This window comes from Talpa europaea (assembly GCF_964194135.1).
Source record: "Talpa europaea genome assembly, chromosome: 14".
In the NCBI taxonomy this organism is placed as follows: domain Eukaryota; kingdom Metazoa; phylum Chordata; class Mammalia; order Eulipotyphla; family Talpidae; genus Talpa; species Talpa europaea.
Genome location: NC_140082.1, coordinates 62160469 through 62179364, shown reverse-complemented (window position 1 = coordinate 62179364; position 18896 = coordinate 62160469). Strand labels below are relative to the sequence as shown.

Here is an 18896-nt window from a genome sequence, read left to right as displayed (position 1 = left end):
GTTCTTATATGCATAAATAAATCAATCTTTGGGGGAAAAAAAAAGACATTACTGAGTAGAATCAGCTTTTCCCATCAGGAACAAGGCCTCCGCCTTCTGAAAATTCTTCCAACTTTCAACTTTCACAACTGGGATGCCACCACCTGGGGCCTCTGAGCAGGCCATGAGGCAGTTTTAGCTGCCTGGATTCAAGTGCTGTCCAAGGGAATGCCACCTCCAAGGTCCCAGTGTTTTCCTCTGCTCATCTATAAACGGCTCCGGAAAAACAAAGTGTCTGTCAGACGTCAAAAATACACCATGCTTTTATTCCCCTCTTGATAAACAGCCGCCTTTACTCATGTGATTTCTGGAACAAGGAGACAGGGCTACCACTGGTTTGAACTGCAAACTCAGCATCTGCATCTGTCATCAAAGGGCTATGCCCCATGGCAGCAGCACCAGCCCTGCACTGCTACAGAGGCCTGTCCAGGGGCTTTTCTGAGATGTCCTTTGTGATCTGTTAGTGATGTGGAGAGAAGGAAAACCCAGCCGGGTCCCTTTCCATGCCCCGCACCACAGCACCCAGGCATGTAGCCACAAGAAAGAAGAGCCCACACCAGGCCGCCATGGTCTCTATTATAGACCGACCACAGCTAAGGGAACCAGTCTCTCTTGCCAGCCACACAGCTGAAGCCAGTGCTGACCTCACTGTCAGCTGGCAGGCCTTTCTACTCCCTGAATGCATGGGCTTAGGAAATTTTCCAGTCAATGTCTGGAAAGAGGAGGGGACAGTGAAGTCTCTCTCCTTCATAACTGGGCAAGTCTCCTCCCTTCTGTGCCCCAACCACGCCATCCCGGGGACTGAGAGATGCAGGGGGTGGGGTCACTCTCACAAACAGACCAAACTTCACCATTCCAACAGGATTCATCTATTTATTGACATTAATATTAAGCCACTTCCCAGCAGTCACTGCTGGAACAAAAATAGGACTCAGTTTCTAAAGGTAATAAAATAATGGCTCCATCGTAGACAAAGCTTGGGGACATTCCTTGCAGAGAAAATTGGCTTTTCTTCTCCAGCCAGAGCCATCGGTGCTGAGAGCTGTCAGGGCTGGACTCCTGGCCCCGAGTACCTGCACGCCCGCCATCGTGTCTTGACCCTCGGAGCACCCCAGGCGGGGTTGTGCGGGTGGCGCCTTCTCACGGGCCCCACGTCTCTAGCCCTCCTCGGTTCTTCTAGATCCGCTTCCTGCTTCTGATCAGTGAAGCGAGTGTTCGCGGAGGGAGAGCCGAGATCTGGTGACAAAACCACTAGCACCAAGAAACTGGTTCTTCCTCTTCATGAAGTAAACACAATTCTTTTTTATTCTCTTTTTTTCTTACTGAAAGAAAAGTCTTAAAAATATATGGCACTAGAATGTAAAGCTATACAACTGCAGTTAAAATTTCCTACACCTGGCCCGCAGTGCCCCGCCCCCTCAGATGTAGAGCTGATGGGAGGCCAAGGTGTCCATGAAAGGGCGCACCAGGTTGTCCGTGGAGAAGTAGAAGATGAGCCCAAACGTGATGGAGATGGGCAGGGCGGGCAGCGCCTTCTTGAACACGGCCAGCAGCAGGAGAGTCAGACACAATCCCTGCAGGACGGTAAGGGGAGGGGTGAGACCTGACCACTGGTGCGGAGGGCAGGGAAGGGCTAGTGACAGCCCAGCCTCCAGGCTCAGGGCTGTTCAAGGACTTCTTGGGCATTAGCTCTGGACACCCCACCATCTTCCCTGGTCCTGTTGACAGCTCTGTGAGGTGCCAGAGGGCAGGGGTTCCATCCCTAACATAACACACTGCATGTCAGTGAATGAGCCAGAAAGCAGGCCTCCGTCTCCTACAACAGGGCAACCTCTCCCAGGTCATCCCTCCAACTGGCTATGGAGTGACACGTGTGACACGGTGGTAGGACGCCTGCCCTCAGGGGCTACGTTTATATGTAACTGGACTCAGATTCCAGTGAAGTTCTCAGCAGCTAATAGCCTGGGAACCAGAGATGCTCAGCACCATCCTGCCCTTAGAAGCAGGCGCAGCGGCTGCCCGCCTTGTGCCCCCCTGGCTGATGCAGCCAGTGGCTCAGGGAAGAGCCAGGGAACGAGAATGATTGTCCCAGATTTGGGGACAGCAGGGCAACAAGTCAGACAATCCAGAGCTGAGGGTGTTGGAGGTTCCATTACTCCAGCCCTGAAATGCACTTTGGGCAGGCACAGGATCTCCAAAGATCTGCAGCCTTGGCTTCAATGTGCCTCACAGGGCAGAGAACTAGGGGAAGTCACAGGACATTTCCCCCACAAGGTGTATCTGGCACCCACCCCTCTTCTGAAATGACTACAAGAATCTCCTAATTCCACCCCTGGGGTTTCAAAGTGATGGGGCCACCCCTAAAAGCCACGGTGTCTGGGTGGCAGAGGAGGGAAAACACACAGCCAGAGTCAGAGACCTGACACAGCTCGTCTCTCAGGAGCTCTGTGGTCCACAGGCCAGGCCCTCCTTCTACGTCCTCTTCTATAAATCTCAGGTAAGCTCCCCAGCCTCACAGTGACTTGAGACAAGGGCGCAGAGCTTTCAGCCAAGCCCTCGACACCAAGGCAACCATATAATGTCAGAGCCCGTCCCAGGCCCAGTCCCTGCATCTTGTCAAGACTGAAAATTCCCTCGGGATATTGTGTCCCATGTCATGCCCCAGCCCACTCACGATGAGGATGGCCACGAAGCAGGCCAGCGTGGTGTTCCAGTCGCCACTGCCCGTGGCCGCCGCCTTGCCCACCAGCACGCTGTAGAAGATGAAGTCTCCGAGGCCAAGCTTCACCCCTCCTGTGTGGGGAAGAGTGAACCTGTCATCTTTTTAAAGCCCCAAGAGGCAGTGACAGAGGAGGCTGACACCAGCCAAGCAGTCCAGCTGCTCTGCCCAGCCCAAGGGAATCAGGGGCCAGGGGCCCTGAGGTCCTTGGGGGGCCAGAAGGGTTGGTGTCAACATACCCACAGCCCACCTCACCTGGACTCTGGGACAAGGACTGGATTTGAAAAAGAGTAGCTAGTGGTGCTAGGGGATCCCATGGACTGGAGGATTTGCAATGTGGGCTGCAAAGGTAAAACCTGTGGTTGGCACTTACCTGAGTAAAGAAAAGAGCAAATCAAAATGCCATGTCCGGCACTGGAGACTGTTGCACACTAACTGCTCAGTTTAAGTATAAATGTTTTATAGGAAATTTAATCTCACTATTTTCAAGTGTGTGTGTAATACCTAGAGGTCCTCTGGAGACCCCCTCCCCTTAAAAACAAACAATTTGTAATTAGCTTATTTGTGACTGATAAGGAAAGAAGAGCTTCTAAAATGCTTTCAAGTAGCTTTTCTTTAGTTTATAGGGTACTTTTGCTCACCATAGACAATAATAAAAATATTTATGTAATCACCTAGACTTGAGACAGCCTGCGCCACGGACACGTACTGCTTGCTGCCTCATCCACACCCCTCTTCTTCCTTCCTCTGGCTCCAAACATGCAGCATCCCCCCTCCTGGTCAAGGTGGCCTCTGTCAGGCTCCGCTCCAACTGTCCCTTTCACCCCATGACCAACAAGGACATGGGTGGTGTCCCTATCACTCTCCATTCTGACTGCACCATCCCAGGAGTCCCTTCTTGGGGTCCACAGTCTGGACATGCTATGCTGAAGACTCCAACTTGAATATCAAAGACTGACCTGACTCCTCCCTGAGTGCCCCCCCCCTTCATGTGTCCACTGGCATCTCACCTGGATATCCTATAGACCCTTACACCTGCTGTCTCACCTTGCCCTTGGGCATCCACTATGCCTCCCTCCTGGCCCCTCACCCAGACAAGCCTGCAAGCTCGTCTGTCCCATGGGTGGGCAGCTCCAGCTCCTCTCCACCGCTGCCTGGGTGTGGACCCCAAGGGCTCGCCTCTCCCATCCACAGCCTCATCCCCTCCTGGCCTCCAGGAGTCTGCATACCTTGCAGCTGCCATGGTCTATGTGGACCACACAGAAACCATCCCTGCTCCCTACCGCCTCCATGATCGAATCTGAGCTGCTCCTTGAGTACAGCACACCCCTTCAGGTCTAACTCTCCCCCCACAGCTCCCTTGCCCAGTCACCCCCAGCCTAGAGTTCCCCAAAAGTGTCCATCTCTCTCAGGGGAACCTTTGCCAATGATGCAGTATAATGGCGGCTTCTGTCCCTGGCTCCTGGGAGGGAGACTAAATCCTTTGAATCCCCAAGTAATGGAGTGTCAGCACGGTTTGGTTCAGTAGCCACTGGGATCCCACTTGGGTTTATGCGGATGAGAGGATCAGCAGGGCTTGTGACTCAGCCAGCTGGACCTCTGGGGGAGGGGAGGGGCTGGAGGGGCAGCTCAGGCATGTGAATAGAGATGGTTCAATCAGTCACGCCTGTTACTGAAACCCACAAACACTGGAGACCCTGCACCTCCACGAACTTGCCCGGGTGCTGGGTTGTGACGCGCCCTGACGTCCCAGAAGAGCGCGCTTGGGACCCTCACAGACCTCACTATATGGTCTGTCTGGTCCTGAGCTGTATTCTCTGAAATAAAACTCTGTGTTCTGTGTGTGATTCCAGGTGAGTTGTCAAATCTGAGGGGAGGACCCTGGGTTTGTAGCCAACTAGCCAGACGCTGGAGACCTCCAAGCTTGTGGTTGCTAAGTGCAGGAGGGTGGTCTTGTGCCCTTTCCCATGATTAGCTACAGCACAGCAGCCCGCCTGCTGGGTGAGCGCCCGCTCGTCCTCAAGGCCCCTTAGCTACCTTCTTCCCCAGACTTGCCCTGAGACCTCCCACTCACCACCTGGACTGCTCCCAGGGGAAACTTCTCCAGGGCAGAGGCTGCCTTAAAACTGCAGCGGCTCCATACTCTCATGTGTCAGCTGGCACATAGCAGTGGTCTCTAACTGTGTGCTGACGGAAAGACTGTTTACTCTCCTAAAGTAAACAGCCCTATCTCTGGGTTCATCTTCCACACCTGCTCTTCCGCCACCCCAGCCATTAGGGCACCACCCCAACACTGCCCCCTGCCCTGTCTTCCAGGGCCCCATCAGACCTGCTCAGCCCAGCCTGCTTTGCGAGCTCCTAGCTACCCACCATCTCCAACTCCCATCCTCCCGCTCCTCACAGCCACACTGCAGGTCCCAAGGGGCACTCGATCTTCAAACTCAAGTGCACTTGTCGGGATGGAACTATCCCCTGGCTATGACCTGGCCCCCTTCACAGCCCATCTCCCACGCAACTCAAACCCCACTGCCCGCAGTGCTCATGGACACAGGCCAGATCCTCCTTCCTCTGAGGCCCTTCAAGTCCCAAGTGAAGCCTCAAGCCCCATCTGTGCACTTTGCTCAGTGTCCTGCTTTCACTTTGTCTAGCTGGGTGCCATCTGCCCCATGGTCTCTGCTCCTACTGTCCCCGCAGCCAGAAACACCCCCCCACTTCTTTTTCCTGCAGTGGCTCAATCTCTGGAGTTTAGCTCTAAGTTACTTCCTGGGTAACTTGATCCATTGGGACCAGGTCAAGAACCCCCATCTGTCTCCTCAGCACCCCAAGCTCGCCTAACCATCCACCCCAGGCTCGCAGCACGTGTGATTAGTGCCTGGGCCTGCTGGACAGTGAGTGCCAGCACAGCTGGGCCTGCGTGAAGCTCCCTGGCCTGGCCCAGCACGGAGCAGCATTCAGTGAACCCAACTACATGTGTGCGTAGCCTCAGTGTGACAGTCCCTCTGGCCAGCCAACCGGGGTCCGCATTTGCAGGATTTGCCCTAACTTTTGTAAACTCCCCAGTGTGAAAAGAGGCCCCCGTTCCGCCTCCCTTGATTTCAGGGAACCCCACCCCGGGACCTACAGGCTGTTGGGGCACCTTACTTTCCTCCTCTTCCTCCAAGTCTTCTCCCGGGTAGCCAGGCAGCGGGGGTTCAAAGACTTCAGGGTAGGAAGGTTCCCCAAAACTGTCATAGGAATCTTCTTCTGGGTGTCCAGGAAAAGACGATGATGGTCACCACATGAGGGGGCAGTAAGGGCGAGAGACAAAAGCCCAGTCAGGGGGTCTCAGGGAACAACGTGAGTCCCTCAGAGCCCTGACCCAGCCACCTCACCCAGCTCTAACACGAAGGTTCATGATTGCACCTAACAAGGGAGGGAGAACACAAGAAATGGGGCCGGGGCAGAGGACCAAAGCCCCGTCCTTACTCCGTCTCTGAGATGCGTATGTCAGGAAGGCTGGTTACCTCTCCTGCCCTTCTGATCTCGAGCTTCCTGGAGAGGCCAGGCCGACTGAGTGCAACGGAGGAGGTACCCCCCGTGAGGAGAAACCATCTCGTCCCCCAGACTTACCCATCTCTGGGTCGTAGGGAAGCTGCAGGGCTCCCTGCGAGGAGGGGTCCAGCTTGGCCATGCCCACTGTCCACACCATGGCAGCTGGGAAGGAGAAAGGGTGATGATGCAGGCAGTGTTCCCTGCGGCTGCTCCCAGGGCCGGGGGGCAGGTGGCCCAGTTTGTGCACCAGAGGCTTGCCTGGTACCTCACTTCCCATGGGTGTTGGTAGTGCCCACTGTTAGGAGCCACCGGAGCAGGGAACCCAACTCATGGACCAGGTGTGGGCAGACAATGCCTTTTCCTGTCTCTTTTGCCTCCTCACGAAAACGATAATATCAATGAACACATTGTATTGGGGGGACAATAATATCAGGTGAACAAATTGTGCTTTTTAATGTGGCCAGAAAAAAACACACACACAAAAAAAAAAACCCACAAAAAAGGGTATAGTCGTCACCATTTTAAAGTTTTCAGTTTAGCAGCATTAACTCTATCCAGACTGTTGTGAAACAGATCTCCAGAACTTTCTCACCTTGCAAAACTAAAACTCTGAACCCAATGAACACAAACTCCCCACGACCCTTTCCTCACTACCAGTGCCATTCTACTTTCTGTTCCTCTGGCTACTCCAGGCACCTCATGCAGGTGAGAGCACATAGTATTTACCTTCTGTGCTTGGCTTATTTCTCACAGCATAATGTCCTCAAGGTTCATCCATGTTGTAGCAAGTGACAGGATTTCATTTCTTTTTAAGATTAAATAACATTGCATACTATGGCATGCCTGTATTGGTTTGTTCATTCATTCATCAATACACACTTGGGTTGCTTGCACCTCTTTGCTGTGAGTATAGTTATAAAAAGTCCGCTTTCAACTCTCCTGGGTAAGTGTACAGAGGAGAAAGCGCTGCACCACGCAGTACCAACTGTTTTCCCCTCTGGCCTGGAAACTCTGATCCTGCGTGGCCCTCACTCTCACTCTCCACCTGGCTGTCTGGTGAGTGTCCCAAGCTGGCATGTCCCCAACACTGAACTACCCTTTCTAGCCCCAGTGGCCTTTGCCCTCCCTCTCAGGAGCTGGCAATGCCACCCTTTCTGTGGCTCAGGCCCGAAGCATCCATCTCTTTCTCAACACCCACAATTCCAACCATGAGCAAATCTTGCTAATCCTGCCTCCAAAAGGTTCCCAGACTCCAACAACTCAATACCTCCACTGCTGCCTGAGGTCAAACCCCATTCCCTGCAAACCTGGCTCCAGCTACCACTCTTATCCTTTATATATTATGTTCTCCACACTCAGCAACCCACATGATCCTCTTAAAACATGAAATCAGGTGGGTTTGAAATCCCCTAGTAGTATCACATCTCACAAAGGAATGGGGTCAAAGTCCTCACCATGGCCTGCAGGGCCTCAGTGATCTGGTCCTGTCCCTCTACCTGGCCTCAGGGTACCCCTGAGCAGAGCAGGCCCACTGCCACCTCAGGACCTTTGCACCAGCTGCTGTTCCTTCTGTCTGGAACACTGTACCCAGATTTCCCTAAAGCAGATCTCTAGTAAAATGTCCCCTGATGACAGAAGGCTTCCTTGGCCACCTTATGCAACACAGCATCCCTACCCTCTCTTCCCCTTAAGTCCTCAGGTCCCTGGCCCTGCCTTATATTTCTATAGAGCATTCACTCCTGGCTTACGTGTTTCTTAATTACTGCTTGTCCCCTCTCCTAGAACATAAGCCCCATGAGAGCACAGAGACAGTGAATGAAATCCAGCATCGTCTCAGTCTTTCCATATGTGGTATCTCCTCCTCTTCACCATGGGCCTGGAAAGTGTGTTCACACTGTGGGCCATGCTGCCCCTGATTCTCCACCACAAGTGAGTCTCCAGTTGCAGAGAGATTATCCAGAACTCTGCAGTCATTATATAAGGTGTTCCCAGTGCACCCTGCAGACTGCTCAGTCCCAGAAAATCAGATTCTCTATTTAAACAAACCAACTGTCAACAGAGGGGAAGGCATCAAAGCTATAGGGCTGTGAACTCTGTAAGGCTGAAGATCACACTGCACCCCAAAGCACAGCATGGTGGTACAAAGGGGGAATCTGACACAGCCATTTGAATGCATATATAAATCCAAATCCCTGCCTGTTGACTGACCTAAAGGCCAAAAGTGATCATTCCATGTGCCTTCCCTTCAGAAACAACTTCTGTCGGGCCTCCCCTGGTGGCACAGCGGTTAATTGCTGGGCTGCGAAGCTGCCCGCAGCCTCTGCAGCACCGGTTCAATCCCCGGCGACCGGGCGAGGGTCCCACATGGCGCGCAGAACTCTCCTGCCACGGCCGCTGCTCCCCTCAGCAGTGTATTTCGTCAGTCTGCCTGTTCTGTTCCCTGCTTTGGCTCTGGTGAATTCTCTCACCCTCCCGCGCTTCTGACTATACTCAGCGCTTATATAAATAAATAAATAAATCTTTAAAAAAAAAAAAAAAAAAGAAAGACGCAACTTCTGTCAGTCTTACAGCTGTTGGGGAAGCCCAGTGAAAAAGACAGGGGCACCCTGTTCACCCAAGCCCCTGCCTTCAAGAGCTCTGGGGATGGCTTCAGGTTCATGGGAACATGGCCTATACCCACCACATGCACTGGAGAAGGGGTGCGCTGAAGGGCTGGCCAAGACCCCTAAAGCCCCCTTCCCACTATAACCCTCCAAGTTACTTCCTGAGTAACAGCCAAGACACAGGGGTCAGAAGGTGAAGACCCTCCTGCGATCACCAAGGCAACTCCTCCCCTTTGGTCAGGTATAGGTGACTCTCCTAGTAACTCTGAAGGCCATGGCCAGGGAGCAGCCCCTTATCCCCACCTTAGGCCTCCTTTGACCACACATTCACGTGGAGGCACGGGCACCACTCACATGAGTATATCAAGGCAGGAAATATGGGCTCATTTCTCTCCTGAGCAGTTTCCACCAGCATTCGCAGTGGCCCTTTGGGGCACAACACAGCTACGAGATCTGGGAAAACAAAGACATCCTTGTCATGTTCAAAAAGATATTTATTCCCAAGTCGCCCCCAGAGAAGAGCCAGCCCTCCAACAGGGAGCACAGGAGATGCATTTGTCCGAGGCCTAGTGCAAGGCTCTCATAACACACCCTGTCCTTTATTCTAGCATCCCAACCCATCAGTTTCCAGTCACACTCTCCAGAGTCTGCACTGGCTGGGGCCTAGAATGGAGTCTGGTTTAAAAGGGTGAACTGCAACCATGGAAAAGCTGTTGCCTCAAGACCCAAACAATGGGCTCAAACTCCTCATCCTTCCAGTGGCAGCAACAGCACAGCGACAGTCATAAGGTCATTGTGCTCGTACTAATCGAGGAGCAGCTAACACTGAGGGTCCTCATTATCTGCAGCTATTGTGCCCAACTTCAGGGTTGTTCAAAGGAATAAACAGCTCAGCTGCATTGAGGGCTTAACAGTATGCATGCAATAAACATCTATTCTTACTGATAACCAACCATGTCAATAGTCTGAGTCTATGGAACTTTGAAGCTCTCAGAAGGGAGCACAACCAGAACTCCTTAGGGACGGAGAGTCTGCTCCAGGACCCACACCTTTTGTGAAGTAGAGAGAAGGACTCAGCCCGGATGCCCCACCACCACCCCGACCCACCTACCCGGGATGCACGCCTGCCTGCACCCACCTACCATACACAGAGATGGCGCCCAGGATGACCCACGCAGACCACTCTGGGAGGTACTTGATGAACACCAAGGCCATGAGCGCGCTGATCATGATGAGGTACGCCTGCTGCAGCACCAGGGGGCCCTTCCAGTGGATGCACACCATGCCCACCGCCCCGAAGTTCCAGACGGTCAGGAAGAGGGTGGGGTAGTCCATGGCCACGTTGTAGGTCTTGAGCACTTCTCTGTGGGACCAAAGTCGAACCCGTGGGGTGGGGTCTCAGAGATGTTAGCGTCAGACAGTTCAACACCCCTGTTCCTCAACCACTAAGTTCAACCTGGGTCTTTCAACTTCTAACTTCACTTACTAAACACCTCTTTCCCCATGTCTAGGAGTCCTACCACTTAACATGTGTAATATTTTCTAGAACAGGTGGAAGAATAACTGATGGCTCAGTTTTTGGGTTGGTTCATGTAAATGCGTGCTGGCACGATGTGGAAGGCCCTTCACCCATGAAAAAGGCCCTCGGGAAAGTTATTTCTCCTTTACTCCAGTGGGCCTGTGGGTCAGGCTGGTGTTCCAAGCGCAGGGCACTAGAAGCCATAAGCCAGAGGAACCCGGCCCAACCTGAAGATTAGCATGTAAATCTTTAGGGGTTTCTACCTTCTTTGGGTTCAGAGAGCCTCCTACATACATGATGACTCGGCTTAATTGTTTTAAAGTAGGAACCAGAGATGTGTGGTGACCCTGGACCCCACTCCATGCCAAGCAGGCCCTGGGAATGGGGGCCCGCAGGCCTGGGCTCTTAGAGCAGTGACATCGGGAGGATGTGGGGCCCGACGGGCACCTCTCCCACCCAGATCCTTCATATCCACTTGTGCTGCAGGGGGAGGGGTCCCCGAGGACCCTGCTCCTCACCAGCTGCCACTTACCCGAGGTAGATATAGGTGAAGAGGAACAGCAACATCAGAGAGGACATGATCAACCAGCCGTGGATAAACTAGACACAGAAACAGGCAGAGTGACCATGAGGTGTCCCTAAATCACACGATATTTGGAACTGACACCTAAGCCTGAAAATCTTTGATAGGCTCCTTCCTGACTCTGCTGGAAGGTACCAGGCAGCCATTTTACAGGTAACAAGGGCACAGAAATCCAAGGAGTCCTTTCAAGGTCACCAGGAAGCACATGAGGGGCCAAAACACCCAGGTCTGTGCTCTCCCTGCCCCCCACTCATTCGTGTAGGCAGGACATGCTCACGCCAGGCGCTGGAGATAACGTGTGCTGTGTTCCAGAGTGAAGACAGTTGGACAATAAATACATACACAAGTACAGAAGGTTGTGATACGAGCTATATAAAAAAAAAAAAAAAACACAACAACCTGGTAGGACAAAATGAAAGGGGACTGAGCAGGGATGCTGGGTGACCAGGGCAGGCTCTCGAGGGAGCTTTTTCAGAACAGAGACAACCAGGGAAGTCCCAGGAAGACCCTCTCACCTGAGGGTCTATAAACAGGGCCTCAGAAGGACAAGTTCCTTCTCTTCTGGCCAAACAAGGAGAGTCAAGGACAAGGGTAGGTGATTTTAAACCAGCCCCATAGCCAGCCATCAGTGGCATGGCAGTGCCACCATTACCAGACTCCTCCCTGAGGACAGACCCATCAGTCACCAGTTTGGCCACTGGGAACTTCAAGGGGGACCTGGTTTACCTGGAGTGAATGCAGAGTCAAGGTCATGCTGAGCACACAGCATGGGATGTGCTGACCTTCCTCCCAGTTGCCCCACCTAGTGCCACCATCTTCTACGGCCTAAGGATCACGGAGCCTCCAAATAAGCCTTATGAAAAGGATGGCCGAATTGCCCCCTTACAGGCCCTGGGAATGGTCCCTGCCACTGGCCAGCCACAGCAATGCCAGTTCCATGCTTCTCCAACTGGTACCGACTGCCCCCAACAAGCATCCCCCTTACTTGCTCCCTACCATCCTCTATCCTCCCTATCCCAATCAAAAACTCGTAATATCTCATTCACATGGAGATACCCATCATGCCTACTATGGTCACCCACAACTGGGACAGGGCTTATCTATCTAGAGTGAGGCCCTTCTGTCTTTCTGCCTCCTCCATAGATGGCAGCAGCTTGAATGTAGAGTGCTCTGCAAGCCATGTGAACAACTTTAAAATAGACAATGCCTGGCTTAGCTTCCTTCTGGTTTTTTGGACTTGAAAGTCTTCCTTGGGAGAAAAAGCCTAAGACCATGCCTCCAGGCTGACGGGGTCTTCAGGGAAAGCCAGGCCCATGGGTTGGCACAGGAGAGCCTCAACTCTTCTATTCCTCCCTGTGGCGGTTCCACTGATACAGGGGGCCTAAGCCCAGTGTCTCCCAGTGCTGGAAGACCTCTGCATAGCATGCCGTCCAGAAGGGAAATGGGAAAATAAAAATAAACCTGGAGGGAAAGTATGGAGTGAAGGCAGCCTCAAACAGAACATCTCAGGCCTCCCTGGTGGCAGCCTGAGTTCAATCCCCCACCAGGAAGCTCACCCACATATGGCACAGCAGACCTCTCCTGTCTCGCCCACTGCTTCCCTCAGCAGTGTATTTCAGTAACTTTGCCTGTTCTGCTCCTCACTCTGCACCTCTGGTCTACACTCCAGTTCTTCTACACAAAAATAAATAATTAAAAAAAATAAAGGAGCATCTCACTTCTTCAGAAGGAGAAGCAAAAGAAAATCAACCTCTGAATATGAGAAGTGACATTTTGAACACTGCAATGAGGAACTCAATTAAGTGGGACAATGTTGAAGAGACAGCTGCCCTCCTCGGGGGGGTACTGTGTAATCCGTGGTTGGGGCAGGAGCAGGGTGGGAAAGAGAACCAAAAATCGGTCTATTTTGCAGACTACAAGAGTCTAATAGGTCAACCAAGCAATGGCTTCTGTGTGTGTGGGCAGAGGGCGCAGCTCACCTTGTAGCAGCGGTACTTGTAGAGCACAACCAGGAAGATCGTCATGACCACGATGACGCTAATCATGATGAGGGTGTTCAGCACGGAGTTGAGGAGGCGCTGGCCCACTGAGGGGGTGTCCTCAGTGAATGGCGTGTAGATGCTGAGGGAGAATGCAAGGGCTAAAGAATCTGCTCCTGCCTGCTCTGCGCGTGCCCTACCCCAAAGGAGCCCAGAGGGCCGTATGGTGGAAGCACCTGGGACACCCCCGACCTGATGCTCTGCCTGCCTTCAGCCCCTCAGCTCGAAGCTGCTCCTGCTTCCATCCTGGCATCGGGACCCCTGGCCTCAGTCTGCTGGCTAAGCCCAACGTGGATGGGCCTGGATGCCCTCACCAAGGTATCTGCTGCTCCCCAACTCCCATCAATTCAAATCTCTCTTAGATGCTTCTCTGCTCTGCCCCTGAAGGACCAGGCAGTTCCCCACATCCACCTCTCTATCACTACATGCAGCCTACGAGTGCCCTTGCTGCTTCCTCTTGCCCCATCTGGCACCAACCCCAAGCTGCACACACAGCTAAGGCCAGCAGACCATCACGTATACCTCCGCTGCCCAGCCTGGGCCACCTCAGGCAAACTGGCTGGGTTCTCAAGTGCCCTGAATAATTTTCTCCTGTGCCCTGCTCTTAACCCCCACCAGACCATGCTTCCTGAGGACAGTAGCTTTTCTCCCTGCTCCTTTCTCTAAAAAATTTTAAAACAAAGCTCAATGAAAATTTTTACAGTAGGTACTCAGCAGGGGTTGCCACAGGAGGGAGGGCGGAGGGAGGGCAAGGAGCAGTCGTGTTTTTCTATGCTGCTACTTCTGCCTGTCTGTAATCTTTTTACCAAAATAAAAAAAATGTCCCTCACAAGCTGGAAGTGAACTAAGAAATCATCTGGTCCAGACTCCCCCCTTGTTTGTGGTTACACAGTGACAGGTGGGGCAGCCGTGCACAGTGCTGGGCCTCAGAGCACGGAGCTGCTGCTGCTCATTGAGGGCTCACATGCTTCAGAAAAGCCCGCATGCAGCAGATACTAGGCCCTTGACGTGCATCTGCCTGCTTGATTCTCCCAGGAACCCCATCACCAAGCCCATTATGCACGAGGAAGCCGAGGCAGAGAGGGGTTAGGAACACGCCCAGACAGGAGTCAGCATACGGATGAGGTGTGCGCTCGGGCAGCTTCCGGCTCTGTTCTTTATCCCTGTCGGCATGAACTACAGATTCAGTGACCAAAGGAGGTGGCACCCCATTTCCCTGCCCCACAACCCCACCCTCCTCTCTGCCCAGCCCCCACTTACAGCTGTCCATTCTTCTCCGTGTAGAAACGCACGGACTTGATGGTGGCCACTACCACAACCATACACAGGGTGACAGGCACAAACAGCATGATCACATGCTTTGCCCCATATTTAAGGGTGAGCTCTTCCTCCAAGCCTGGTGGCCGTCCGGGCACCCCACTGCAGACATAGTGGTCAGAGTCCTCCTCGTGGTCCTCCTGGCTCTCCTGGCTTCTCTGTGGGAAGGCGCATTGTGAGTGATGGTCACAGAACACCCAGCTCGGGACCTACAGACTGAGTGCATGGGTGTTTTGGAATCCAGTTGGGAAGCGTGAATGTCTCTTTCCAGATCTAAGAACCAGTCTATGGGTTGTGGTTTAGATATGGGAGTGCTGGAAATCCAGGACAATTTATGGGGAAGACTAGAGAAGACTTAGAGTTGGTACTAAGCACCACAGATCGAGGAAGGGAGGCTGAGGCAGCCAGAGGAAAGGGCACACGCAGCCAAATGACAGCACGGCCTCCCAGTCTGGGGCATACTTCGGATCTTCCTTCTCTCAGTTCAGGGACTCGGGTTGCCACTAAGTTCTGACACATGCCATACTAATTTGGAGACAGGCTGGGTGATAGGAGGAAAACAGATACACATTTCTAATTGACAAATCACAAACCAGAACAGTCACCACACATGGGGACTCTGACTGTGAATAGGACACGGGATTTGCAGAAGTAGAAATTTACATTTAAATTTTCCCGCAAATCAGACTGATGACAAAGATCTATAAAGAGCTGATGTGACTCAACAAAAACAAAATAAACAATCCAGTCAAACAATGGGCAGAAGAGCTAAACAGACATTTCTCCAAAGAGGAAATGCAAATGGCCAACAGGCATATGAAAAAATGTTCAACATCACCTGTAATCAGGGAAATGCAAATCAAAACCACAATGAGATACCACCTTACACCAGTGAGAATGGCACATATTAAAAAAACAGGAAACAAATGTTGGCGAGAATGTGGAAAAAAAGGAACTCTCTTACACTGCTAGTGGGAGTGCAAACTGGTGGAAAGCTGTGTGGAGGTTCCTCAAAGTACTAAAAATAGAGTTACCAGATGAACCAGCAATTCCACTCCTAGGGATCGACCCAAAGGACATAAAAACATTAATTCAAAAGGATACCTACACCCCTATGTTCACTGCAGCACTATTTACAACAGGCAAGATAGAGAAACAACCCAAATGCCCAAAACAGATAACTGGATCAAAAAGATGTGGTATATGTACACGATGGAATACTATTCAGCAATCAGGAAGGATAAACTCATGCCATTCACAGCAACATGGATGGAGCTGGAAGGGATTATGCTCAGTGAAATAAGCCAGAAAGAAAAAGAAAAATAACAGATGGTTTAACTCATAGGAGGAATGTAGGGAAACCAAATAAGGGATCAGGAAAATACAGTAATTATAATAAATTAAAAATAAAATTAACAGGCAACTATAAACAGAGGTGCTCTGCAGAGGAGGGAGAGGGAGAGGGATCAAAACAAGGGAGGGAAGAGCACAAGGGACTATGGTGATGGTTCACGGGTAAATTGGTGATAGGAATTTTACAGGGACTACACCTGAGAGGAGAAAGCATACATGAACAAAAAGGAAGAATGATGTAAAATGTATGTAAAATAAATAAAATAAATTTTCCCCAAAATCAGGACACTAATTTGTAGCTGAGGCTAACTGGACAACAAGCATCTGGGAGGTTCCAGGCTATGGGAAGGTGTGAATGGAAGTGAGACAGCAGCAAAGAGTAGGATGCCCGCCAAATGCTGGCATACACCCATCTCCAAAAATGTCTGGTTTGCAATTGTAGTAATTCAGGGCCATTAGCTATCTTGTTAATTAGAGTAACAGTCAAATGAAAAGCAAAATGAAACAAAAATTTAAAAAGACTATTGTTTCAGTATCTGTTCTTTTAGGGAAAAATCCAATCTAGATATTCAACTGAGAGAGAAAAGGAAAACTTTCAATGAGCAGGAACTGAAACTACTGTAAAGCACAAGCTCCCCAGGAGATAAGATGAAGAAGTTAGCAAGAAAAGGCCTAGAAGCCACTGGGCAGTAAGTTGGGAGCAGTGAGTTAGTTAGCTTTCAGTTGGGAGAGATTTTGCCCAGAGTACAAGGAAAGACAGAAGAAATAATCTCAGATTTCAGCAAGGGGGTAAAGACTGGCCAGAAGGAAGAAAATCCATACAGGAAAGTTTTTAAATACCCAAAAAGGAAAAACAGAGAATGGGACTCAGGCAAAACTGGACACTGTTTTACCCTGCTGGGAAGGGAAATGACTTGGCGAGGTGACTTCTCCCGCTCTGTGGGCTGAGGAGACAAGATCACCATGCAGCCCACCCACCCTTCCTGCTGTGGTCTGAAAGTTTGTGCCCCGCCAAACTCCGATGTTGAAACCTGACCCCAGGTGAGCTGGTATTGGGAGGAGTAGCCTTTGAGAGGCAGGCAGGTAGGTCATGAGGGCAGAACCCACGGGAACGGGGTGAGCGCTGCCCCTTCTACCTTCCAGGTGAGCACACGGACAGAGACAACTATCTATGCACTGGAGCAGGCCCTCATTGGATACTTGGGGCTTTGAATTTATACTCCGCAGCCTGCAGAACAGTGAGAAATAAATGCCTAGTTTGCAAGCCATCCAGTCTATGGTATTTTTGTGAGAGTGGTCTGAATGGAATTAAACAACCCCCCACCTCCAAAGCGAACATGAAATAGGTGTATTTATTTCTTGGTAGCACATCTGACTATCTACCAACAAGGTCCCCATCCCACTGTGCTCTAGCCTCTCTGCAGCCCTCCCCGCATGCAGCACTGTCTCCCCTGTGGAAAGAACAACCTGAGGAGGAAAGAACAACCTAAGGGGCAGGGGCTGGGGTGGAGAATGTCACCGAGCCCACTGCAAAGTCGACTGTAGCAGGCTGCGAACATGCAGCGCCCACAACAGCACCCGCACAGACAGAGATCCACTCACTGGATGGACACCATCTGGCCATTTCTCACCTTTACAGCCCCCTCCCACCTCAGCAATGGCTGGTTTCTATCCATTTGTTATGGGAACCTGAGGGGCTGCCTTTTTTTTTTTGTGGGACCCTTGCCGGTGCCTGGGGATTGAACTGGCGCTGCAGAGGCTGCGGGCAGCCTCGCAACCCAGCGCTCAACTGCTGCTCCACCAGCGGAGGCCCTATTTTTTTATTTTTATTTTTTTAAGATTTATTTTATTTATGCATTGATGCACTGGGGTGTAGGCCAGAGGTGTGTGGGATGAGAGGATTCCCCAGAGACAGAGTGGGGAGCAGAACAGGCAGATCTACTGAAATACACTGCTGAGGAGAGCAGCAGACAAGATAGGAGAGGTCTGCTGTGCCATGTGGGTAGCTCCCTGGCCAGGCATTGAACTCAGGCCGAAGTGATGGTACTGCTGAGACTTAAACCCTAGGTCACCAGGGAGGCCCCCATGGGGCTGTTTCAAGGCCTAACTGCTAGGAACCTACCCACTGGGCAGCGTTGTCTCCGTCCTCTGGGCCCTGCTGGCCCTCCTGGCAGGAACGCGCCGTGGGGCTCTCGGCTGACATCAGGGATGTACGCTCGTCACACACGTCTTCCTCGCTGTCAGAGGCCATGAACGTGAGCATGGCCCTGCCTCGGGAAGGGCCTGGAAAAAGGAGCACAAGGAACCTCGTTCCACTTTGTTGTAAAGCAAAGGCAGCAGAGGACTGAGTCTGCTGGCTGGAGGCAGCCTGAATATCTGGACACAGGTCTTGCCCACAGTGACCCTGCAACAGTCTTGCTATATCAAGAGTCCCTCAGAGCCATCACAGAGGCTGCAGCAGCCTCTCAAGGGGCCAACCTGGGAAGATGCAGGCCACAGGTAGATAAGTGAACAACTAGAAAAATGAGGACCACTCCAAATTGCTAGCATGCTTATTCAATCAATAAACACACGTTGAACACCTACTGTGTGCCAATAACTGTGCGTGGCTCCAGGGATATGAAGATGAGAAAGAAATATATTTTGTCATTTGAAAAAATACTCTTGAGAATAACATGTGATGGAGACATACTTTTGCAGGTGGGAGATTGGGCCAGAAGGCATGAAAATGTTCCATGTCCTTGCACTGCCGGAGTGGGGTGGGGCTATGGATGTGTAAAATGTCTCTATGCCATGTTAAGAAAATACATATTATTCTCCAAGCACACAGGTGATAGATAAGGTTAGATCTGTGATTGGAAATGTCAGGTCACTGGTTACAAAGTAAGAAGAAGGGAAGGAGAGGCCCCCACCCCAACTACAGAGGGTGAACTGGGCCTGACTAAGGTGGCAGCAGGATGGACAGAGGTAAAGGGACAGAACCCAGAGCAGTTAGAGGCAGATGGACAAGGTCAATGTGTAAAACAATGGGCAGAATCCAGAGGAGCCAGGCTTGGGGGTGGGGGAGCATAGAAGTTTCAGGGGAAAGACTCTGAATTTGTTTTGATCCAGGAAGCACTGAGTGTGAATGGGTTAATAAAAGGCAGAGGGTGTTGAGTGTCTGGGTCTGGGGTTAAGTAGGGGGGATGAGTCA

At 51.6% G+C, this 18896-nt stretch overlaps 1 protein-coding gene across 3 annotated transcripts; it reads right to left on the bottom strand.

The window, feature by feature from the left end:
- Positions 1-1457: 1457 nt before the first annotated feature.
- PSEN2 (presenilin 2) lies at positions 1458-17966 on the bottom strand (the record flags this gene model as incomplete). 3 transcript variants are annotated; one of them, XM_084253121.1, is made up of 10 exons in its annotated part: positions 1458-1613; positions 2714-2832; positions 5900-6001; positions 6368-6451; positions 9247-9345; positions 10035-10255; positions 10944-11011; positions 12974-13115; positions 14294-14559; positions 17826-17966. In XM_084253121.1, 10 exons carry the CDS (start codon positions 17964-17966, stop codon positions 1458-1460), a joined length of 1398 nt encoding a protein of 465 aa, XP_084109247.1. The 3 variants fall into 3 exon arrangements, with proteins under 3 accessions (XP_084109247.1, XP_084109248.1, XP_084109249.1); XM_084253122.1 differs by having other exon boundaries at positions 14294-14508; XM_084253123.1 differs by having other exon boundaries at positions 5900-5998; positions 14294-14508.
- Between the last annotated feature and the right edge of the window lie 930 nt (positions 17967-18896).